The following is a 24,628-nucleotide window of genomic DNA, read 5'->3' as shown; positions in this document are numbered from 1 at the left end:
CAGCAGAAAAACAGAATTAAACACTAATCTCCTGGCTGGAGGGAATGACAACTTTCTAAGGCTTGAAGCTATGTCAGAAATGACAAAATAAGATTGGCAGGTAAGAGAATATAAAAGTTTAAAACTTCTACACAGAGGGGGAAAAAAACCATAGGAAAATGAGATGATTGACTGGGACCATTCTCTGCAGTCAGCTTCACAAAGCAGGGATTTTATCTGAACTCAGGAGGAACTCCTCAAAATTAAATCCCCAGCAGATAAAGAGGCAGATCACCCAAACAGTCATTTCACACAAAAGAGAACTGTAGCTGGTTAATTTCAATAAATGGAAATTCATTCAGCCTCGAAAGCCATCACAAATGCAAATGAAGCAGCACAAAGAGACTCTCTCACAGACATGAACTTAGCACAAAACAGAAGGAAGAAAAATACCCAGCGCCAGCGAGGCTCAGGGAAACCTGGACCTTGGGACGTGGCAAGGTCCACATGGCAAGACAGCCTTTCCGGCAACCAGTTCCATAACAAGGGCCAAGAATCACGGGCATATGTATACCCTTTGACCAGCAAATATGGAACTCATCCTGAAAAGATGATCCAAAAGAATAAAAAAATGTAGCTTCAGGAGAACATAAAAATGTCCCCAAAGAGATCATCTCAGCATTATTGGTAACACTAATAAAAGTAACTGGCAGAGCCTCAATAACAGTAATAAAGACGACTGTGAAAAATGAGGCTACAGCAAATCCATGGAATACTATGAAGCCATGAAAAGCCACAATCACAAAGACCATGTAGGAGGGTTGTGGAAAATGGGTCTTATCTAATGTGAGGCGAGGAAAGCAGAATAGAAATGGTATCTTTGTGATGATTAGAAATCTAGAAATCTAGGACCTATGCCTATGGATGAGGATAGAAGTGTGAAACCAAAATAAAAAGGGGAATGAGACTGCTGGTCGATTTTTTCCTTATTATTATTATGATTTTCTATTTGTGAGTATGAATATCAAAAAGAGCAAACAAAGGAAGAATACAGTATTTGATCAAGGAAATGGAACCATCAGACCTGAGTTCCTGTTTCCTGCCACTGAACCTTCAAACATTCCGGCATCCACATGGATCCTTTTTCTCTTTGCCCCATTGAGAAGGACAGGAGATTCAGATCTGGAGCCAGAACACTCCCCAGGCTCTGCCCACCCCTGCTTTGGCTTGGGGACCCTCTTTCTAGTGCTACACTAGGAAGGGGTAAAAGGACTGATTCTGGAGCTGGGCTGCCTAGGTTCAAGTCCAAGGTCACACAGTAGCTTGTCAAAGTCACGCAGTAGCTACATGACCTTGAACAAGTCACTTCATGTCCTCACCTCTGCAAACAAGGGCAGTGACTGTACCTAAGTCCCAGGGCTTTGGCAGAGCCTGCACAGGGGTGACCAACACCCACAGGCACCCTTCGTGTCTCTGCCTGTTTCTGTTTCCTGACTTCCACCATCAGCACTGAGCACCTTCAAATTCCTCCACTGAAAACAAACCCCTTCCTGGACCAGGTTCACTTTCTCGCCTGCCTCACACCCTCTGCTTCCTCACCGCCATTCTCGCCTAACTGCCTGTGAACACTGCCTCTCCAAGTACGCGGATGGTCCCCGAGTCACTCTGTCGAAGGACCGCTGTTTGGTTTTTATTTTGTTGGGTCTCTCGGCACATCTGCTATCATAACCTTGCCTTCTTCACAAACCAACTCTGACAGTGTCCCCAGCGCCACAGCCTGACCTCCCACTTCTCTGGCTGTGCCTTGTCATCCTCCTGTGCCTGTTCCTCACCACAGCTGACCCGCATCAGGAAATGAGACATTAACCCAGCTGCTCAAACCAGAAGTGTGGGGTCATCCTCAACAACCCACTTGCCTCAGTTCCCAAGGCCAAGCCATTTCCCTTCTTTTCTTTATTAAAAAAAAAAAAATTTTTTTTTATTGATTTCAGAGAGGAAAGGAGAGGGAGAGAGAGATAGAAACATCAATGATGAGAGAGAATCATTGATCAGCTGCCTCCTGGATGCCCCACACTGGGGATGGAGCCCATAGCCAGGGCAGGAATTGAACCGTGACCTCCTGGTTCATAGGTTAATGCTTAAGCATTGAGCCATGCCAGTTGGGCAACCGTTTCCCTTCTTAACACCTCTCAAATTTATCCTGTCTCTTCATTTTTACTGTCACTGCTTTCACTCTGGCCCCCTCATCTCTCATCTTTTTGTGATTTTGTTGTTAATCTTCACTGGAGGATATTTTTCCCATTGCTTTTAGAGTGGAAAGCAAGGTGGGAGGGGGAAAGAGAGGAGAGAGAGAGAGAGGGAGAAACATCGATGTGAGAGAAACATCAACTGGTTGCCTCCTGCATGTTCCCTGATTAGGGCCAGGGATCGAACCTGCAACCCAGGTATGTGCCCTTGACCAGGAATTGAACCCATGACCCTTCGGTGCATGGGCCGACACTCTAACTGCTGAGTCACATCAGTCAGGGCTTGTCTCTCATCTTGATCACTGAAAACACATACTTGTAAGATCACATTACTGAGTTGTCTGACTCTCTGATGGCTTCCTACTGCTCCTAGGATAAAGTGTTTGCCCCTAGCTTGGCTTGATCTGGCTCTGGCCTTCAGCCTCTCTCTGGCCACTTACCCCTCTCACTCCATGCTGTAGCCACCCTGAATGTACCAAGTGTAAGGACGAACCTGACATTGGGCGGGAGCCATGGACAGGCTGAAGACGTTAAGGAAGACAGAGTCTCTCCAGTAGGACAGTTGGTGGGGCCACCAGCCTGAGCACTGAGCAATGCTGGGCAGACCTGGGTTCCAATAAGGGCTCAGCCAGTTCCTACCTGTGTGATGTGGGCAAGTCACTTAACCTCTCTGAGCCTCAGTTTTCTCATTGACTAATTGGGAGAATAGTGTCTGCTTCATAAGGTCTTGTCAGAATTAAATTTTAAAATTCCTGCAAAGCCCTGGGCACAGAAGCTGACACAGGAAAGTCTCAGTAAATGGGAGGGGCTGTGGCTACTAGTCATTACTCCCAGAAGCCCAAAGGGGCAAGAAGGATGACTTAGGAGTTATTGTCTGCCTGCGGCCCTGAGATGGAGAAAGGATCAGCAGGAGAGTAGGATGGGGAAAGGCAGGTGGGCTTTCTGTGATGGAGATGCCTCGTTACATCAGAGGCCACCAGCCAACAGCAGGTGTGGCACCTATGGCACCGGTGGGACCCTTACCATAGGATTCGTCGCTGTCGGAGGATTTAATGCTAATCAGGATGTGCTGGTCCAGCAGGTACTCGGGGTCAGAGATAATGGGCTTCAGCTGCAAAGAGAAGGGCATGGGATTAGAGGTGACAAGTTGGGGACAGGTGGGTGAGGGTCGCCAGCCCAGAGGAGGGGATGCTGGAGAAAACAGGCCTGTAGATGTTGTCATTAAACAAATTTAAATCTCTGCTTGTCATGCCCAGAGAGCAGGAAGGAGCCCATGGGGACCCCCTACACAGCCAGGTGGGATTAGCTTCCTTTCCTGTCCCCTTCCAGGGACAGGGCCTGACCCCAAGAATGCCCCACCTTCTGTCTCTCTTCCCTCCTTTACAGTCCCCAGGATCCTGGGAGTGGGGCCAGGCTGATGAGAAAATGGGACAGGACCAGAAACCAAGTCTGAATGTACCCACTCCCACTGCAGGCTCCCCAGCAGGGTGCAATTCTCCCTCAGCCCCTGCCAGGATGGAGGCTGCAGGGAAGGTGGCACCACAAGGCTGTGCCCATCTGGGCAAAGGGGCCTCTGTGTCCACCCACGCAGAGCCCCCAGGTGGGTCTGGAGTGTCCTGTAGCTAGTTAGAGGATGACAGGCACAGGTCCCCAGTCCCTGAATATCTTGCTCCAGGCTGTCCCCTTCCTTCCCACCCACAGATACACAGAGACCCCTGGTGCAGGCCTGGTGCCATGTTGATGACAGAAAGTTCCAGAACAAATGTCGCAGTGGGGCTCTGAGGCATTCTGGGGTTCCAGAGCCACACCAACCACTCTGTTCACTGACTTGTCGTGATGGCCAGCTCGAAGTTTGACCCTAGGCCAGTGCAGCAGATGCAGGAAGACCCTGTCCTCTCAGGCAGCAGCGGGAGCAAGGGGCTGGTGTCTGAGGAATGTCTGTGGGTGCACACTCACCATGGTGGGGGCGGGGAGGGAGGCAGGAGAGAGTGTCAAGGTGTCCTGAAGGGGTTTTAGAGGATGAAGAGAGAGGTGGGTGGCAGGGTTCAGGGAGCAGGAGGGAGTGAGGCCCCAAGGTGCTGGGGGAGCAGATGAGGCTGGAGATGGCGGAGGGGCTGGGAGACACACCGAGGAGCTTGGGCTCATCCCATGTGACAGCAGGGAATGGACAGGATAAAGAAGGGTACGCCAGGCTGAGGTGGGCATTCCAGAAAGATTCATCAGGAATCAGGATGCTTTAGCAAGAAGAAAGGAGGGATGGAGACCCTGGGGAGGTGGCGGTGGGTAGAGAGGAAGGGATAGGGACAGGAGGAGCATCAGGTCTCGGAATTGGACAGTGTGCTGCAGGGACTGGGATGCTGATATCCTTCCCGACAAACAAAGGCGAAAAGAAGCCATTTGGGTGCTGCCTGGGAGCAGCTGGGAGAAGACGCAGGAGGGTGGGGAGGGTGGATAAGGCAGGATGTCACCGTGGAGCCAAGAGCACCAGGACTCAGTACCTGAAATCAGCCCAGGACCCCGACAGTTCACTCCCGCCACATGGAGGACCCCGATCAGAGTGTATCTGAATTAGGAGACCGCGATTTGGGGATCGGCCTCTGCTCCTGAGATGATATGGCCTTTGTGTGTGTGGCCCAAAAGTTGGTTCCAATCAACAGTTAATGTCAGTATGGGCAGCCCAGCCCTTGAAACCTGAGCCTTGGGAGAGGATGGCTCCCTTTACCTGTTAAAGGTCATCCTTCAAACCTCATCTCGGGTGGCACCTCTGAGGAACCTTCCGGGGAAGCCTGAGACTCCCACCCATGTGATAGATTTCCCCAGCCTTGTACCTTCCCTCGATGTACCCCTCCCTGGTTATGGGACAAAGAAGCAGGTCCTTCTCCATTGTGCACCCAGCATGAACATCCAGACGTGTCCACCATAAATTTTGCATCAGAAAAACAGTCCTGGGTTTCAGGTAGAAAACCATTTTTTTCTGCAATAAACATGAATGTGTTCCCACTAAGTTTTCCCTAGATGTTTTTAATTATAACCCTCTACTCACACGAGTCATGGTCATAGCAAGTTCTCTCTGCATTCAGTGTTTGTGTAGGAGCCAATGGACTCCTTTCTACACCTTCACTTGACCCTCTGAGCTGGGGCTGACCAGGCGAAGGAGTATTGCAGGGGAATTTAGGCCTCAGGGGTCTGTCCCTGAAATCATGTGACCGTGAACAAACCTCTCTGGGATCTGCTTCACTTTCCTTCTTTGTAAAGCCAAGGTGACCTCTAGATCTCTTCCACAATCCATTATGGGAATTGAAATCCATTCAGAAATATTGGGGCCACTAGACACAGGCTCGTGTTTAACCGTCACTGAAAGTGAGCCACAAACCACCTTAAAAGGGAGCTGGCCCAGAGGTGGGTAGGTCTGTGGAGCCTCTTCCACATTTGTCCCCTGAGATGCCCATTTCCTCTGGTCATATCCCCCAGAGCAATACCCAGCAAATACTCTGCTGGCTGGGTAATTGCAAAATCCTCCCTGGGAATGTGCTTTCCTTGAATTACCTTTGGAAGGGTCTCACCAAACTTCACCACCAACTCCCCTTCGCTTCCTTCTTCATTTTCTCCTTCCTGACTCTTGACGAAACCTGTTGGAGGACAAGACGGCTGGTTCTCAGAGGACAAAATAAGAACCAGACAGAACAGACTCCCAGGGCCGGCCCCCTGGATCAATGCAGATACTGTCTGCCTCTTATCTCTGTAGGGGCCACAGCATCGTTTAGGAGTCGGGCTTGTTGGGGATTCTGTTTTGGAGTAGGGGATGGTCATTTGCCAACGGGCTCTAGTTATTTTTAGGACAATCAGATTTCCCTCCGTTTTGGCTCCTCTGTGCCACAAACCAGGCAACTAGAAATCATCACTTCTCAGACAAGGAGGTTAGGAAACATGACAGCTCTCCCACGCCACTCAAGATAGCAGCCTTTTGAAAAGCTAATTTAAGCTTCTTCGAATATGCTGTTTCCATAGAAATGCATGCAAATGTCTCGATAGTTTATTAAAAACACCCACACGAAAATCCTCATAATTTTTGGAAGAGCTTTGGCCCTGCTGGGTGAACTGGGACCTAGAGAGTTTGTGGAGAAGGTGGGCCTTTCACCAGGACTGGGCCCAGGTGAGTCGGGGGTGGGACAGCCTGCAGCTGGGGGCTCAGGTCTTCTTCCCGATTTCTGGAAGCTTCCATCATCCTGTCACCTCTTCTGATGGAGTTGATTCTACCCCTGCTACCACCGCCACTATCCGGACCATCTCAGCGAGGAGAGCTAGACACCACATGGGTCTTCTCACACAGAACAGCTTTAGATGACATGCCTAGAAGTGCCACCTGGAAAGAGTGTTTTGTGCTAACTGCTGGCAGAGAGGAGGCTGGTCATGTCCAGCTTGCTCTCAGATGCTGCAGATCACCTGGGAAAGTGCCCATGGTGTAGGACAGAGAATAGGCAGCTCGGGGCCGGTGCTGGCCTCCAGTACCTCTGGACCTTGACTCAGGACCCTCTGGTTGAGTCAGAACCTGGATTGGGGGGACCCTCAAGTGGGCTATTCTTTGCCCTGAGGGGCAAGGGAAGAATCCAGCTGCCCAGTTGCCTACAAGGCTGAGGGATCAGTGTATCAGTGACTGCCCTGTCCCTGGAGCAGCAGTGGTCTGCTTCAGTTTCCTTCTTTGTAAAGCCAAGGTGACCTTTAGATCTCTTCCATGATCCATTATGGGAATTGAAATCCATTCAGAAATATTGGGGCCACTAGACACAGGCTACATAATAGGGGTCCCCTCGTATCCTCCATCTACAGCCTTGCTTCTCGGACCCCCCTTGAGTCCATCCCAGAGGGAAGAAACGGGGCAAAGCATCATTATGACTCAGAGTCGTGTCTGCCACAACCAAAGGAAGCCCGACGACCCCTTACTCTCTAAACAGCTCGAGTGGAACTCCAGGTAGAATTTGGTCTGGGACTTGGTCTTCAGGGTGGCGAAGCATCTGAGAAACTCGATCTGCCCTTGGCTGTCCACAGTCCCGGGGCCTGGAACAGGTGAGAACAGAGATTGGGTTCCACAGTGTGCCTGGAGATGGAGCATTTCAAATCAGCCCCAGCCCCCCAACACGTTCTTTCTTGGGGTCCAGGAAGGTGAGAGTCCAGGGGGAAGAGAGGTTTTCCCCAAGTCCCACCACCCACACTGAGTATCCCCATGGTGGTAACAGCCTCTGTGACGAATCACAAACTGGTGGGGACAGAGTGAGAACCGCCAAGAATTCCAGGATCAGAGCTGCTCTCAGCTTTGCTACTAGAGCTGCGTGGCCTCAGGCAATGCCCTGAAGCTCATTGCCTCAGTCTCCCTATTTGTTCCAACAAAGAGAGCTTGTCTGATGGCTCAGCGGCTGAATAGCCAAATCCATCTCGTTTCTAAGTTCAGGTTGTGAGGGATCCCTGCTCTTCCTTCCTCAGGCACCGTGACCTCCAAGCTCTTCCACTCACTCATGCTGAGAACTTGCTCTCAAAACTATTCATTTAGAAGATGCGTTTGCAAACATCCTTAGGCTGGTTTTGAACATGTGTTCTCTCCTGCCATATAAATTCTGAGCCACCTGAGAGCAAGGACAGACATTCCCTTCCTCTGTCTTTCCCATCCTTCCTTCTTTTCTGTTTTTTTTTCTTTTCCTCAGCTTTATTGAGGAGTTACTGACAAACATAATTGTGCATATTTAAAATGTATGACATGATGATTTTATACACGTACACATTGTGAAATGATTGCCAAGACCAAGATAATGAACACCTCCATCACCACATACAGTTACCTGTTTTGTGGGGGTTTCTGGTGTGGTGAGAACACTCAAGATCTTCTCTCAGTAAATTTCAAGTATACAATACTGTTGTACTGTATTATTACCTATAGTCACCAGGCTGAATAGGGCCCCAGAACTTGTTTATCTTATAACTGGAAGTTTGTACCCTTTGACCTACATCTCCCCATTTCCCTCACCCCCCACCCCCCAGCAACCACCATCCTGTTCTGTTTCCATGATCTATGAAATCTGCTTTCTAAAAAAGTTTCCGCACATAAGTGATTCCATGCAGTACTTGTGTTTTTGTCTGGCTTATTTTGCTTAGCTTTCCTTTCTTTTTTTAAGCCCACAGTATCTAGGCCAGGCTCTGCTTAGGTAGATGTTCAACCAACACTCAATGCAGGTCATGGGGGCTTATGAGCATGTATAGTGGCTGAGTCCCAGTGGAGGGCAAGCCTGACGCTGAGGGTGCGATGAGGGTCCTCATCGAGGGTGCAATGGCAGAGGCCACCCATCAATGCTGCAGGAACTCAGAGAAAGGGGAGATGGGTGGGAGGTGGGGAAAGGTGGAAGGTTCTGGAAAGCCACAGTGGCCAGAGCTAGGAGGGAGACAGGATGGTGGGTCATGGTTGCATGGAGAGGGGAGGCCACATCGCTGGGGCCAGGAATGTTAGACCCAAAAGCATGGAGAAGCGTCCCAGGAAGACTGCTGCAGCCTCATCTACACCCATCACAGTGCAAAGGACACAGTGATACAGGCTTTTCCAACCTGTGTTGAGCCACCTGCTCAGCCTTCATAAATGAGTCTGGATTGTCTGCTGCCCACAGAAGTGGGGGTTGGCAGAGAACGTGATAACATGGCTCCATAGTCACCTAGGCCCAGGGCTTGACATGCCAGAGAGAACACCAGCCTCTGTTAGGATGAGGTTGGCCCGGTGACCAGGGCTAAGCTGGTTTTTTGAAAACTTACCTGTAAATCTAAGTATTATTTATTCAGTCATTTCATCCCATCTACACATTTTTATTATCTCTGCCTACCATTAAGCTGCACTAATATCGACTTAAATTTTCTTTAGACTCACTTTTTAAAATTTCATAAATGTATTTAAGAATATCGATCACAAGACTAAATGGAAAATCAGAGTTGCTTGCCTTACACAGAAGAGATAAACTAAAACTTATTAAGATAAATGCATTACTAATAAATGGTGTCAAGGACCCATCTAGGATTGTCTTTGATGATAGACATGCCACACCTTAGAAAACACTCATTTACCCAATTTTAAAGACTGTACTAGACCCAAGACTTAAAAGGCTGATGTATTTGCCACAGAAAGCAAGAAAATGCTTTGGACTGAAATCATGATGTGGCTTGGACATGAAGAAACCAGATAAACAGACCGTGGATTTGCTGGAAGAAGCGGCCTTCATCTAATGCAGACAATTGACTAGTGCAACCAGAAGACGAGTGCCCAAGGCCTCTGTCTTTGTGGAATATGAAGGGATGGACACTGCCCACCACTTACCATTTTTGGAGACAAACTGGGAGGTGACTCCTGCCTCAAATGTGGCAAAAACAGGGCTATGGTCACTTGTCATGATGTCACTGGTGCTGCCTGCAGGGGAGGGAAGGCATTTCTGAGCAGGGAAAGAGAAACCCTTCTGGTCAAACCAAGGATGGCAAACCCATAGCAGAAATCAACTCACACTGATGGAAGCCTCCAGAAGTTTTGCACCTGTCATTTCACTGACCTTCCACAACTACACTCAAAAGTCTCAGTAACTGTGTGTGACACTGTCTCCTCCATAGCTAAAATGTGCCTATGCTATGTTTTCATGGTCTAAGCACTCTGTTGTATTGGTGAGAAGCTCATGGCCCAGAATGGGATGGGGGTTTAAGGTCACTGAGCTCATTGGTAAAAGAGATGACACCTCCCCGCCATCCCACAATGACTGGCAGGATCAGGAGAGGGTGGAGGTGATGAAGTGTGACACAGAGGGTAGACAACTCTTTTAAGGAGCCAGGGGAAAGGCAGTAGAGCAGTTTGGAGTGGGCAAGAGAGAGAACACAGTTCTAGAAATACTGAGGGTACACCCACTTCTTCAGGTGACCAACCTGACTAGGGCTGCAGGGAGCTCTCCCATTTTACAGATGGACAGATCCCAGCATGCCACTCACCATAGGACTGACACACCACGTGCACCAGGGGGTACGACTTCCAGAGGACTCGGTCACACCAGGAGGGCAAGTTGTATTTCATCTGCAAATCAAAGTCACAAGCTATGCAAAATGCCCGCAACTTTAAAAGAACTTGTGGCCTTCATAACCCTTGGCTTCATCTGCTGTTGGTTCTTTATGGACTTACCCGTAGGTGGCTTTAAACCCTTTTTGCTTGCTGCAAGTCCCAATTCCACTGCCATGTCCCACACTTTCAGACTCCCTGGACTCCAGCTTTAGAACAAAGATTGATTCACCTGGCTGTGCTCCCTTACTTATCCTCCTCATTATTTTAGAATCTCATGTATTTTTATATTTTCTTATTTTTTCTAACTCAGATAAACCTCTCTACCAGTATTTTCAACCTAGTCTCTGCCTATCTTCTCCAGCTACTTCCTTTAATAACATACTCCGGCCAGTATACCTGATCCACCCATTCACACATCCATCCACCTATCTACTTATTCATCCATCCTACCATTCATCTACTTATTCATTAATCCATCCATCCATCCACCCACTCACCCACCCACACATTCAGCTACCCATCAAATCATTCAAACAATGTGTTCAAGCCCTCTTAAGACTATACTGGTGAGCAAGACTACTATTGGGTATGGTAAACAAGGCAACCTGGCAATGATAATAATCCTCTTTAATCAATATCCTTATCTCCTTAACTTCCAGCTCTTTCTCCTCTGCCTAAGAATGTAAAGGTACTCATCCTAAAAGAACCTACCCTTGCCACGTCCTTCAATATTTTTCTTTTCTTATTTTTACCAATTTTCTTTCAAGAATGTTCTCTTTTTGCCTCTACTTTTGGACTGTCCATTTGTGGGTGTGTTTTTTTTAAAACTTGAGGTATAACTTACATACAGTAAAGTGTACTAATCTTAAATGTATAGCTTGAGGAATTTTTACATTAGCATACATCCATTTTATCACTACCCAGATCAAGGTTTAGAAAATTTCATCACAAAAGGTTCCCTGTCCCTTCCTTGTCAATACTATCACCTCCTTGAGGTGAACACTATTATGAATAATGTCTCCACTGATTAATTTTGCCTACTCTTGAACTTATACATGGACTCATCCAATATACAGTCAACCCTCAAAGAACACAGATTGACTGCACAGGTCCCTTATACGTGGATTTTTTTCAATAAATATGTACAGTACTATAAATCTATTTTCTTTTCCTTTCAATTTTCTTGATAACATTTTCTTTTCTCCAGTTTACTTTATTGTGAGAATATAATATATAACACATATAACATACAAAATATGTGTTAATCGACTGTTTATGTTATGGGTAAGGATTCTGGTCAATAGTAGGCTATTAGTAGGTAGGTTTTTGGGGAGTTAAAAGTTATATATGGATTTCCTATTGAATGGGGGTCAGCGCCCTAACCCCTGTGTTGTTCAAGGGGCAACTACGTACTCTTTTTGTCTGGCTTCTTTCACTCATGTTGTTGCATTTAGATATTCTTTCACATAATTACTGTGGTTGTATTGCATTGTGTGTATACACCACATTTGTCCATTCTACTGTTAATGGAAGTAGGATTGTTTTCAGTTTTCAGACATTGTAAACAAAGCTATTATAACCAATCTTGTATTTGTCTTTCAGTGAACAAATGTACTGATCTCTCTTGTGTATAAACCAAAGTGGAACAACTGAATCATGGGGTAGATGCATATGTAGTTTCATAGATTCTGCCAAACTGTCATTTCTTTAACCTTACAGTTCTCAGCATTGGCCACTCAGCGCATTACTGGTGGAGCTTCACAAAGACATGGAAAGTGGGGCTCCACTCCAGATCTGCTGCATCACAACCTGTGGGGATGAGTCCCAGACAACTGCGTTTCTGAAAAACTTCACCAGTGACTCATCTGCACAGCCTTGGTGAAGAGCTACCCTGTCCTCCTGCAGCCTGGATTTCATCTCTAAGACTCTGCGCACACTGTTCTTTAACGTCTACCGAAAACTCTGAGCCACAGGTCCTGCTCTTCACGCAGGGTCATGTGAATGGCACACATTCTCGACTCACATTTCATACTGGTTACCACGAAGTCTGTGAGGCTGAGCTGTGCGGTCGGTCTTCCCACCACCTACCAAGCATACTTTTTCCATCTCCTTTGTTGTCTGCTTCTTTCTCTCATCTCTGAAGATAGATGGCCCTCAGATCTGTCCCTAGCTCTTCCGTACTAATTTCTGCTCACTCCTTGTCTTCTCTGCCAACAACTCTCAAATCTATGACCCAGCCCTGGCATCTCTCTTTAGCATCAATCTAGCATTTTAACTGCCTTCTGGATGTTTTCTGAGATTTTCCACAAATATTGTACAATAAGTCTAAAAAATAAGCTCTATTTTATCCCTCTAAGCCAGCTCTGCCTTCTGATTTTCTGGTTTTTAATACATGGCAATCTGATCTGCATCCATCATTGTCACAGTCATATAGTATATTTATCTTGTTTTGTCTTTCTCACTCTAAACTCTTGGGGGACAGACATCCCACTCCTCTTTGATCTCCCATCACCTAGCAGAGTACCCAGTCCATTACAGGTCATCAGTAAATATCTGTCAAACAAAAATAAATAAATGCTTTATTGTAGCTTTCCCCAAACACAGTTACTTGGAACACAAGTGGCCTCATATGATGTTAATTGGTATTCCAGAACCAATCAAGTTTGGCACCTGAATTTCCTCATGGAGAAATACAATGTTCATAAGTCCACAAAGGCTCTGATAAGTCCCACAGCAAGAAGCTTGTTTAATGATGAATCACTTGGCAGATTAGCATATATATTTGCTAAGTGAGCTTCAGAACCCAGTTAAAGAAATAAGACTTTAAGTCCTCTCAGAATCTTCAAGTACCTGGATAAAAGGTAAATACTGTAGGATTTATGAGTCTAACTCCTCACAGTGTCTAAATCTGGCTGCTAAGCCTCTCCTTAGAGGTTTTTGTTCTGTGACACAATCTACATGAGATTTCCAATTTTCTGCTTTTTCTTGTTGCCTAATGGAAAAGGACATTCATCCGTCTGTTCACCTTTATAGGAACAGACACAAGAGCGGTGAGATGTACAAGGAGTGTGGAGGTGGAGGGCAGGGGAGGGGTCTATGAGGACTCACCCCCGTGGCTTTCTGCTTAGTGTAGGCATATTTGTCCCGAGTCATTCTTTCAAAACGGTAGGTGGGCGCGAATGTGATTTCTTCCTCCTCTGAAACCAAACAAAACCCTGGTTTCAGCTTTCATTTCCACGTTTCACATCTGGCCTAGTTTCCTTCTCCTCCAGGAATAATCCTGCCCTTCCCTTCCCCGCCCCGTGAGGATATTTGGGGAGAAGGGGAGACAGAACGATGGCTGAGAGGGTCCCGGGAGGATGGCAGTTCTTACCGAAGTGCAGGAAAACCTTCTGCTCCTTCCTCTCCATGAGCAGCTGGTCGTGGCACAGGAGTTCTGCGTACTGCTGCTGCTTGATCTTCTGGATCATGGGTTCTGCCTCCTGGAGCAAGGACATGGCCACTGTGAGACACCCCTCTTCACCAACATGCTCAGGAGGCACGCCATCGCCCCCTGCCCACTGCACCAGACCCCAGAGCCCTGGTGCTGCACCAGACCCTAGCCCCCACCTGGGGTTGCTGGGTTGGTGCTTCTTAGCTCAACCATTTTTACAGGGAAAATCCTGCAATAGTGAAATATCAACCTGATAACATAAATTCCTGGTTATTCCAAATTTGCTGAGGGGCATTTTATTTTTTCATACTGTCTCTTAATATCATCTTATTAACACTTCATTAGGTAGGTAGGTATGTCTCTATTGCTCTCTTTTTGGGAACTGAGCCAGCCTGTTGTAAGGCCATGAAAGGATGTGAAATCCCATTGGGCCTCTGTGATCTGGGCTGGGACCCCAGGGAGTCGGTGTGACATCCAGGGGATGTGTTGGCCTTGGAAACCAGCAGTCCTCTCTCCCAAGACTTGTTACCTCTGCTCTGGCCAATGCACTTGGTCCTCTCCTGGCGAGTGAATGGCTGTGACAGCCACTTAGACTGTGATATCCACCCCTCTCCCATCTGCCTGCTCAGTAGGAGGAAAGGGGCCATGGGAAGCACCTTGAGAGGGGAGAGGGAGTGGTCAGGGAATCAGGATGGACCCCAAGCTGCCCAGTCTCTGCAGAGCCGCTGTGGCAGTGGGAGGGGGAGGCGGCTGAGGGATGTGGGACAGTGGGAAGGTCCAGGTTCAATTCCAGCCTTGTCAGTGATCGGTAACAGGCCCAAGGCCTTTTCCTTGGCCTGTCTGTGCCCCAGGGCTCTCTCTGCTCTGTAAAAGTAGGTCACTTTCGGCCACCACTGCCACCCCTCAAAGGATGGCAGCTAGACGCGGAAACAACAGGCAGTTAACCAAGGTCTCTGGGCAGATGGGCTTGGTTCTGCTCCTAGGTCTGGCTCCTGCTCCATCTTCCTTCCAGGAACATGGAAACAACCTCATCTGGTTCTAGATGCAGCCAGTGGCCATGCCTGTCCACCCCTTTTCCTCCCCGAGGGTGCAAGGCTGCATTTGTGCCACGTGGCCTTCTGACCACTGCTCACTGGACCAGGGGTGGGCATCCAACTTAGAGAATGGCTTCCCTAGGCTGGACAGTGACCTGTGATTTGCGGAGAAAACTAAGCTGACCGAGTCAGACTTCAGCCTCTCCCGGAAACCTAGGACTTGCAGGCTGAGGGGTGCGGCCTCGCCAGTGGGAGGACAGAGTGGCAGAGTGGTGGTGAGAAGGGGCAGCAGGGACAGGCATGTGGGAACTAGGCATGAGCACAGGCAACCCATAAGAAAGGCGGACACTCCGCCATGGGAACAGCTTTGAGTCCCAGAGGTGGAGTAGCTGCCTTGGCCCAGCTTTGTCTGTGTGTCTCCATGGTCCTCTGCCCTGAGACAATGCAAGGGAGCCTCTGTCCCATGCAGGCCAGCCCGTCAGACACTGGTCACCCAGGTGGAAGCCCCTCACCCAATGGAAAGCTCCCCGCCCAGGTGGGCAGCCCCAGGCCCAGGCAGACAGCTCCTCACCCAGATGCGCAGCCCCAGCCCCAGCGGGTAAGGAGCTCCTTACCCAGGTGGGCAGCTCCACACGGTAGTTGAGGTCCCCGAGCCAGAAGAGGTGGGTGAAGCGGTGAGTGATGTTAAAGGGACTCAGTTTCTTGTCTCCCAGAGCCAGAAACCGGAGAATGTTCATATAGTTTTGGTTTCGCCTGATTAAATGACAAAACAGCCATCTTAGCACAGGGCTCCCTACTCCACCATGGTGGGACATCAGAGGGCCGTGGGGGCTGAGGGGTGGCGGGACCGAATTTCTGGCCCTGTTGCAGGAGACCACGGCCCGGGCCCCGGGAGCATGTGCTCAATGGGAATGTTCTAGATGCCTGTCTTCACGACCCACTGGCATCTGTTAGTGTGCCCCAGGTGGGGTTCTCCCCTTTAGAAAGAAGTGGTATTCGGGTGTCGATTCGGTTAATGACACAGGAAATGTCTGCTCTGCCCTTCAGACGAGACTCCTCCACACGGGGGTCACTACTGAGCTGCAGTTGCCTCTGAAGAGACCACGGGGAAAGCCATTATCAGAGGCGTGAGGTCTGTCTGGGCAGAAAACCTGACACAGGCTCTCGGGAACAAATGCTATTTATTACCTGAGTTTCTTCTCGCTTCCGGAAGTCAAGTGGCTGTTGACAAACCCCAAGGAGGTTCCATTGAACATGAATGACACCCCCACGGCTCCCTTGTTCCCTGAAGAGAGGGAGAAAGAAGTCAGCATGTCAAACAGGCAAACCTGCCGCTTACCAGGACATCAAGGTAAGAAAGAGGGGCGGAAGCAGGTGTGGGAAATTGGAAGAGAAGGAAGCAAAACAGCTTCCTGTGTGTGTGTGTGTGGTGGGGCGGGGCGGGGGGGGGGGGATGCGACAGGTGACAGCCTAGAGGATGAGACTCCGCCAGGGGAGTAAGAAAGCAAGAGGATGGTCAGCAGCCTTGGGTTCTCTGAAGGGCCGAGGGAGGAGGTTGCCAGTGTAACCCATCCTGGCATCTGCCCAGAAGGGGCTCTCAGTCACCACACAGGCCACGTAGCCAGGACACGGAAAGCAGACAGAAGCCGTGGGAAGAAGACTCAGGAGGAGGAGGAGCCAGGGGTGCGGGGGGGGGGTGTGGGGGGTGCGGGGAGGGTGATCTTCCACCCAGCTAACTCCAGGTTCCTGTGAGACCAAAACCTGCACCTAAACCACCTCTTTTTCTATCAGTTTTACTCTCTTCTAGACCAACGGTTCTCAAAGTGTGTTCCCTGGCCCCGCAGCATCAGCATCACCCGGGAATGTGTGGGAAGTACACATTCTCAGGCCCTGCCCTGGACCTGCTGGATCTGGGGTGGGGCGCAGTGCTCTGGGTTTGCCTAGTCTTCTAGGTCAGGGGTAGATAAACACTGGTCCACCGCCAGCTAAAAATGGTTTTTACATTTTTAGAGAGTTGGAAAAAATCAAAAGAAGAATATTTTGTGACACATTAAAATGATATGAAACTTAAATTTCAGAATCCATAAACAACATTTTATTGGAACATGGCCACACCCATAGACAGAGCTGAGTGGGTGCAACAGAGACCTGCAGAGCCCAAAATATTCATGATCTGACCTTTTAGAGAAAGTCTGCCAACCTCTGTTCTAGGTGATTTTGATACATGAAGTCCGAGAACCTGGTCTGCCCAATACAGCAGCTATGAGCCTACGTACAGAGCCCTTGAAACGTGGCTGATCCAAACTGAGATGAGCCCTGAGTGCCAATGACACATCGGAATTAGCAGCCTTGGTAAGGAAAACAGAGTGGAAACTCTACTAATTTTCTTTATTGAATGCCTATTGAAATGGCAATCTTTTGAATGTATGAGGCTTGATAAACTTTATTATTAAAATTGTCTTTGACCCTAGCTGGTTTGGCTCAGTGGATAGAGTGTCGGCCTGTGGACTGAAGGGTCCGGGTTCGATTCTGGTCAAGAGCACATGCCCAGGGTGTGGGCTTGATCCCCAGTAAGGGGTGTGCATGAGGCAGCTGATCAATGATTCTCTCTCATCATTGAAATGATATGAAATTTAAGTTTCGGAATCCATAAACAACATTTCATTGGAACATGGCCACACCCATAGACAGAGCTGAGTGGGTGCAACAGACATTGCATGACCTGCAGAGCCTAAAATATCTCTTTCTATCTCTCCCATTTCCTTCCTCTCTGAAATGAATAAAAATATATACTTTAAAAAAATTGATTTTGCCTGTTTTCTTTAATGTGGCTAAGAGAAAATTTAAACCCCCCACATGGCTCCCCTTCTGTCTTGGCTGGACAGCCCTGGGCAGAGCATGAGCTTTGAAAGGGCCTTGGGGATAAGCCGGGACCATCCCTTTGGGAAGGGGCAGGTGGGGGAGGCGGGTGGCCCAGCAGAGACGGAGCAAGCACTAGAAAGAGGTTCCTGGGCAGTGGAAGGGCGTGGGCTTCACGACAGGGCAGCTACTGAGAGAGGAAGGAAGGAGGCACGAGGGGATGTGGACCAGGCAGGTGCGGTTTGTCAGCAGAAAACTTGAGAGAGCTTGTCAAGATGGATTGCAACAATTCTTCTATTTCCTGTTCTCTCTGAGACTGTCCTGTCCCTGACTCCAACCCCAGAAACCGCTGGCCTCGCCCTCACCTCTGCCCTCACCCACGTGGGGCACCTGCCACACACACTCACAGACAGAATCACACAGATAGATGCATGTGTACACTCACTTATACACCCACAGACTCACACTCATGGGGTCCTCTGCTCTTATTTCGATTCTCTGAAGCATCCCAATGAGTCCCACCAGCTCAGAGTCACATCCCACCCGAGTCAGTCTAGATCCAGATTGGGGTCGGCAACCTACACCTGTGGCCAACTCCAGCCCACAGCCTGTGTTATGAATAAAGTTTATAGAACAGCTCCTCCCATTCATTTCATGCATCTGTGTTTGTTTTTGTGTGACAGCAGTGGGGACGAGGAGTGACATATGGCCCACAAATCCTCAATTATTTACTCTCTGGTCCTTCACAGTAAATGTGCTGACCCCCTCCTAGGTCCCTGACACTCAAGGTGGGGCCTATGGATCAGCACTGACACTACCTGGTTGGAAACATAGGAAGTCAGGCCCCACCTGACCTGCTAAGTCAGAACCTGCATGTCAGCCAGATCCCTGGAGTGCTGGTGTCGACACAGATGAGTTTGCCCAGGACCAGGGGGTCTCAGGATCTGAGACTCCGTTTTTAATCGGGGGACGTCCCAGTGGGGCCAGACAGGATGGATGGGCATGTTGGCAGGAGCCTGCTATGAATAAGGGGGCCCTCTCTGCTCACCCAGAGTGTTGGCGATGCCCGTCTTCACGTTGTCGGTGCAGATGTGGCTGATCCGGTTCTCATGCTCGGGCTTGGCCAGCACCACAATGCGAATGTTCCAGAGGGTGTGGATGGCGATCTGATGGGGAGGACAATGGTGTGACTCTCGGCCGTACTGCTTGACCCCAGAGCAAGAGATTCACACCTAGTCCTCACCTCCCAGGTGTGGAGTTCCCTGTCTGTAAGCCCTAAACTTTGGGAGACTCCTAAGGATGTCCCACGGGTGACACAGAGTATCTTAAAGATGAGAGCGGGGACTGACGAAGTTTCAATGAAGTAAAGCACAGGTAGGGCAGAGGGAGGAACCTGTCACTTTCAGCAACACCCATGGGCCCCAGCAATTTCTGAATACAGGTTCCCTTCGCTGGCCCTGGAAGGTAGGGGAGAACCACCGAGCACCCGGGCAACTTTGTAAACTGAGAGTTGACATGCTGAGCCCACCATTGCCTCTAAGATGTCCTGGCCGGCCTTGCAAAGCCCGCTCCCCTGGAGTCCCAGCTGGGGCCATGGCCAGCTGCTCACCATTTTAAAAGTAATGCTGGTGATTTCTTGCAGGGAGTTTTTGAGTATCTCTAGCCACTCCTTCTCCCCCAGGGGTCCTCCTGGGTGCCAATCACGTAGATGTCGTGGGGGATGTAATCAGCAGAGTCATCCCGCGTCTTCCCCTGCCCCTTGGAGAGAAACCAGGACGTGATCTTCTTGGGAGGGGGGGCGTTACCTTCAACAGCAAAACCCAACACCAAGTGAGTCACAGGTACATCAGAAGAATTCAAACAGAGGTGGGGGAAGGATTGGGTTGGGGGGTCACACAGACACGAAAACCATTCAGGCCACCTAACAAAATACCTTAGATGGAGAACTAGGTACTATCATCCCCAGATACATTTCTTTTTAAAGATAATGTGAAGTTTCAAGGACTAGAAACATAGAAGATTCCACATGGTGTCTTGAACTAGTTGCACATGAGGTCAAACACCAGCTGGTCTTTGAAGCCACATTGGGAACTGAGACACAGTCCTTGAGGAATATACATTCTGTTGTCAAGATGACCCCAAAGGCTGACAGGTTTGGGATGGGGCTTCTAGCCTATGGTTGGGAGACAACAATGGCTTCCTTGCAAAAGAGAGATCTCAGCCAAGGTCTGATGTGAGGGTGTTAGCCAGAGAATCGGGAGGAGTGTGTAGACGCCCCTTCACTCCCTCCTGTCCCGATGCTGCTGGGCGACTATCCACTGCTTCAGGACGGGGTGGGCCTGACTCTGTTCCAGACCAGCTTGGGGAGATAGACACCCAGTTAAGTTAGAATTTCAGATAAACAACAGATAATCTTCAGAATAAGTATATCCCATGCAATATCTGTTTGTCTGAAATTCAAATTTAATTGGGCATCCTATATCTACTTATTTTTCATTTTGAGCTGAATACTCACATTAAGTATATAATTTACAGTTAGTATATGAATATATATTAGTATATAAGTATATAGTACATAGCTAGCATACATCTAGAACTTATTTCTAGCTGCAGAGTTATACTAAATATTTAGTAAAATTTACATTCAGCATATAATATTTATATATTTGGTATATAATATATATTTATGTATAAATATATACATTTAGTGAAATATATAGTTAGTATATATAGGGTGTCCCCAAAAATGTATACATACTAGGTCTGTAGATTCTATTACATTTTGAAAATGAAATACGTTTTAATAAATACTCTCTTTATAATTATTCAAAGTGTGTATACATTTTTTCTGGGACACCCTGTACTAGTATGTATGCATTTCTAGGTAAACACCTATACCAAAAAATTATTTGTTATTTACATGAAATCCAAATTTAATTGGGCATCACCTCTCTCTTCTCTCGCTGTCTCTCTCTCTCTCTCTGGCAATGCTACTCAAGGAAGTTCTTTCTTTCTTCGGGTCTGGGGCCCCGTGGCGGGCTGCCTAAGACTGGCAGGTGTCCAAAAGCCCCTTCACCTACACATGCAGATTCTTTACCTAATATTCTCCAACTTAGATACACAATGTAACCCACTGCAGTGGCTCTTGGGGTGTAAGTCCCAGGACTCGCCCCCTTACCTATTGTCTCAGGAAAATGCTAGAAGGGAGGCTGTGCAGGTGGGCTGGGGTGGGGGAGACAGGCTCCCCAACCTCCCTTTTGAGGATGCTGGATGCAGGAAGCAGAACCCAAGGGGAGGCGACAGGAGGGAGGGGAGGCAGCTGGACCTACCCATGTTCCAGGTGCCGATGAAGATGGTGATCATGTCGGGTTCCGGCTGCTCCGAGTGCTTGTTTTTCATCTGCTGCAGGAGCTGGCAGAAGCCTTCTCTCTTCTAGGGATTGAAGGGCAGACAGACTCAGAAAGGCCTCTGCACCCGCACATTACACTCTCACAGTGCTTGGCCAGCTTCAGGAAAACTGAGAGGCACACAAATCAATCCTCACTTCCAGGAGGGCAATGGGAAAATGGATCCTAAGACTAAGAAAGTGGCTGTTCTGTGACCAGCCGTGCCGAGGCAGGGACCAGACTCCAGGAGAATATTCAGGAACTGGACAAGGGCCCCACCATGTCAAGGAACTATAGCATGTGTTTCAATATGGGAAAAATGAGAAACAACCTTAATGTCCAATCTTAGGAAATGAATTCATAATGGTATTCAGGGTCATCCATACACTAGAATACTATAGGGTTCAAAAATTGTGGTGCAGAAATACTTTGTCAAGAAGGATAGATGGGCAAATATATTGTTAAGTATAAAAAGCCTGTTGACAAAACAATATGAATAGCATCATTACATTTAAAAAATATATATTTTATTGATTTCAGAGAAGAAGGGAGAGGGAGAGAGAGAGATAGAAACATCAATGATGAAAGAGAACCATCGCCTCCTGCCTGCTCCCTACCGGGGGTTGAGCCTGCAACTCGGGCATGTGCCCTTGACCGGAATCAAACCCGGGACCCTTCAGTCCACAGGCCAATGCTCTATCCATTGAGCTAAACCAGCTAGGGCAGCATCATTACATTTTTATAAAAAAACACAAAACCCATCCTGAAATATATTGTCCAAGGTTTACTAGTGGTAAGCAGGCATTTCTATTTTAAATTTTTTGCTTATTTGTAACTTTTCCACTAATGAGACTAGATGACTTATGTAACGAAAGATAATTTAAAGTGTAGAAACTAATTGAATAGAACACAGGAAGGCTGTCAGAGCCTCCTTAGTAGTCTTTATTTTGTTATCCCGGAAACCTGCCTTTAGTTTGGGATACTCAAAATTTAGAGCCTCAGTTTACTGCTATGTCTCAACCCTTCTGAGCTTGCAGCATTGGGTAGCACTGGTTTTAGGACCTATGTCCCTGTGCCCAGAACGATGCCCAGCCAGGCCTTCCATCATCTGTCTGGCCCCACTTTTTTGTTTCTCCCAGCCCCTTCCCTATCATTCCTCATAGTCCTCCCCATCCTCTTGGCCAGTTTTGGGCACCCTCAAATCCCCCCCAACTGGCTTCCCACCAGCCCAACCCTGCCATGTCACCCAGAGGGCACTGTGAACCTGTACTGGGAGCCCTTGTCCCTGAGCCTTACCACAGTGCCAACATGTGATCAGCTGACACTGGATACTCTGGGAGCCCTTTGTGTCCTGCCTCATGGGCTACAATGGTGGGTTTCAGCCCCTGATTGGCATGTCAGAGGTGAGATTAGGTCACAGAGAACCCTGCCCATGTGATGTCCAAAGTCCCCGAGTATTCCCATTGGCCTGCGTTACCTCTCACTCCAAGAGCCAGTCCTAACAGGCACCTTACTTCTGCAGAGTGGGGCCGTGTGTAGAAATGGAGAGAGCACTGGTTGGGACTCAGGTTTAAATGTGAGGTGCCCCAGAACACTTCCTAGTGCAGCTCAGAGAAGCTAACGGCCTCCCAATGGGGCTGGGTAAACACAGTAATAAAATATGCATCCTCTTGGGCAGACAGCGTGAAGGAGGGGAAAGACGATGGGGCTGTGACTGCTCAAATCCCAGCTGGGCTCAGCTTTCCCAGGTGGAAAATGGGTTGTGAGAACTGAGTGAGCTCTCGGTACGAACTTCCAGGCACAGAGCCAGTCTTGGAAAACATGCATTCCTCATTCCCCTCTCGGCTATCTTAGTAATCGTCACTTACTTTGGAATCAGCAAAAACATATTCCTTCCGCACGGTCTTCTCCTTCTCTGTTTCCACCAAAATCACCAACTTGTTCAGAAACTTCTGAGACTTGATGAGCTGCAGGACTTAAGAGAAATGCAAGTTCACTTATTCATTCACCTACTCATCACCCGATATGTACAGAGTGTCCACTACATTCTGGCATCTGACCATCCACAACCCTGACTCTCCCATCCTCAGGCAGAGCACCAAATGTGTGCCTAGTTTCCCAGATCCCTTTGTTCCTGGCTGCTCTTCCAGGGAGAAGCTCATGCTTAGAACGAGTGGCAAGCAAGAGGTGGCCTGGTCGGAGCAGAGAGAGCGTGACTATTGTCTTCTCGTCTTCCTCCCTTTTCCCCTTTTCTTTATTTCTTTCTCCTCCTCCCTATCTCCTTTCCTACTTTTGCTTTGCTTTTAATTTATAGCTAAATTAACATGTTTTATTTCTATCAATGATTAAAAGACTCACGTTGTTCTATAAGATTTGTACATATAATAGTACCCCTCCATCTCACCTCCCTTTAATGTTCTGCTTCCTAGAAACAACCACTTTCAATTCTCTTAATGGATTCTTTTGGAATTTTACTCCATCTCTAAATAACATGTCTATATTGATACTTCCTGGTGTTTCAGGTTAAAATATTTCAATATTTCCTTTGCATATTGACTTCGCACTATGGAAGATGACGGTTTAGCTCTCTTTCACACATACAGCCTGTCTCCCCTCTCGCCATCCCCCTGCCCCCACCAATTCATAATGCCAGTCCCCCATCATCTTTCCAATAATTATATCATAATTTTGGCTGGGTAACTAGTCAGTGTTTTGTATTGTGACTATGAAAATGCTAGAGAAGTCCTGATTGTTTCTCTACACAGCTTTTTGTTTTTTCCTGGAATTAATGATCGCCATGTTTTTTCATTGGTCCTAACTTTGTAACTCTCTTTTCCACATGATCAAGCACTTTTTATCAATTTTATCATCCTGGGGGAGCCTCTCCCAGAGCCTCTGGGCCTTCGCTTCCCTGGACAGTGACCTCTGGACACATAGCCATTACCTTAGGGCCTTCCTTATTCATCATCTAAGAACCCATTCACCTGTCTCTCTTGTATTACATCCCATTTTTTTTGGATCTCGTGTCCTCCTCTTTCTTGGTTTATGCCCTCATTTTGGTAGAGCAACATCTCTAGTAGCTTCCCAAGAAAGGGGGAATAGGTGATAAATGTTTGGAGGCCTCGCATGTCTGAAAACTTTACCCTCACGCTTCACTAACAGAACCCTAAGTCTGAAATAATTTTCCTCAGACCCTGGAGACCTTGTCTCATCATCTCTAGCTTATAGCATTGCTACTGAGCAACTCAGTGTTCTTCTGATCTGCCTGCGTGCGTGAGCTCACACAGCAGGCCTGACTGCTATCCTTGGAAAGCCTGCTTTCTAGGTGGCCCTGGGCTGGCATCTGAAACTTGGATTTGGGGAGGGGTCCCAGCATTTGCTGAACTGCTAAGAGCAGCTCACAGTGCCTTCCTGGTACGAACAACATAGTTTAGCCTGAACCCCTGCTCTCCTCCTGGGAGTCTGAAATTTGGGTAAGTGCCAGGCAAGAGAGCGTCTACATGACCAGCTCCAGTAAAAGTCCTGGACCTGAATCTCTTATGACTTTCCCTGGTAGACAGCTCTTCACATGTGTGTTCACACCTCATTGCTGGAGGAACTGTGTGTCCCATGGGACTGCACCAGGA

General features: G+C 48.1%; 1 protein-coding gene across 1 annotated transcript in view; it reads right to left on the bottom strand.

The window, feature by feature from the left end:
- Positions 1–24,628, bottom strand: part of INPP5D (inositol polyphosphate-5-phosphatase D) — a 95,833-nt gene that overhangs the window by 10,629 nt on the left and 60,576 nt on the right. Inside the window, 14 exon segments of the mRNA XM_006082792.3 lie at positions 3,249–3,336; positions 5,772–5,854; positions 7,167–7,280; positions 9,571–9,660; positions 10,224–10,305; positions 13,399–13,487; positions 13,664–13,772; positions 15,372–15,510; positions 15,946–16,042; positions 18,665–18,782; positions 19,226–19,296; positions 19,299–19,421; positions 20,946–21,048; positions 22,871–22,977. Of these exon segments, the coding sequence (XP_006082854.1) occupies positions 3,249–3,336; positions 5,772–5,854; positions 7,167–7,280; positions 9,571–9,660; positions 10,224–10,305; positions 13,399–13,487; positions 13,664–13,772; positions 15,372–15,510; positions 15,946–16,042; positions 18,665–18,782; positions 19,226–19,296; positions 19,299–19,421; positions 20,946–21,048; positions 22,871–22,977 (1,413 nt within the window).

The sequence above is a fragment of the Myotis lucifugus genome, unplaced genomic scaffold, assembly GCF_000147115.1.
Source record: "Myotis lucifugus unplaced genomic scaffold, Myoluc2.0 scaffold_3, whole genome shotgun sequence".
NCBI lineage: Eukaryota > Metazoa > Chordata > Mammalia > Chiroptera > Vespertilionidae > Myotis > Myotis lucifugus.
This window is presented reverse-complemented; position numbering and strand designations above follow the sequence as displayed.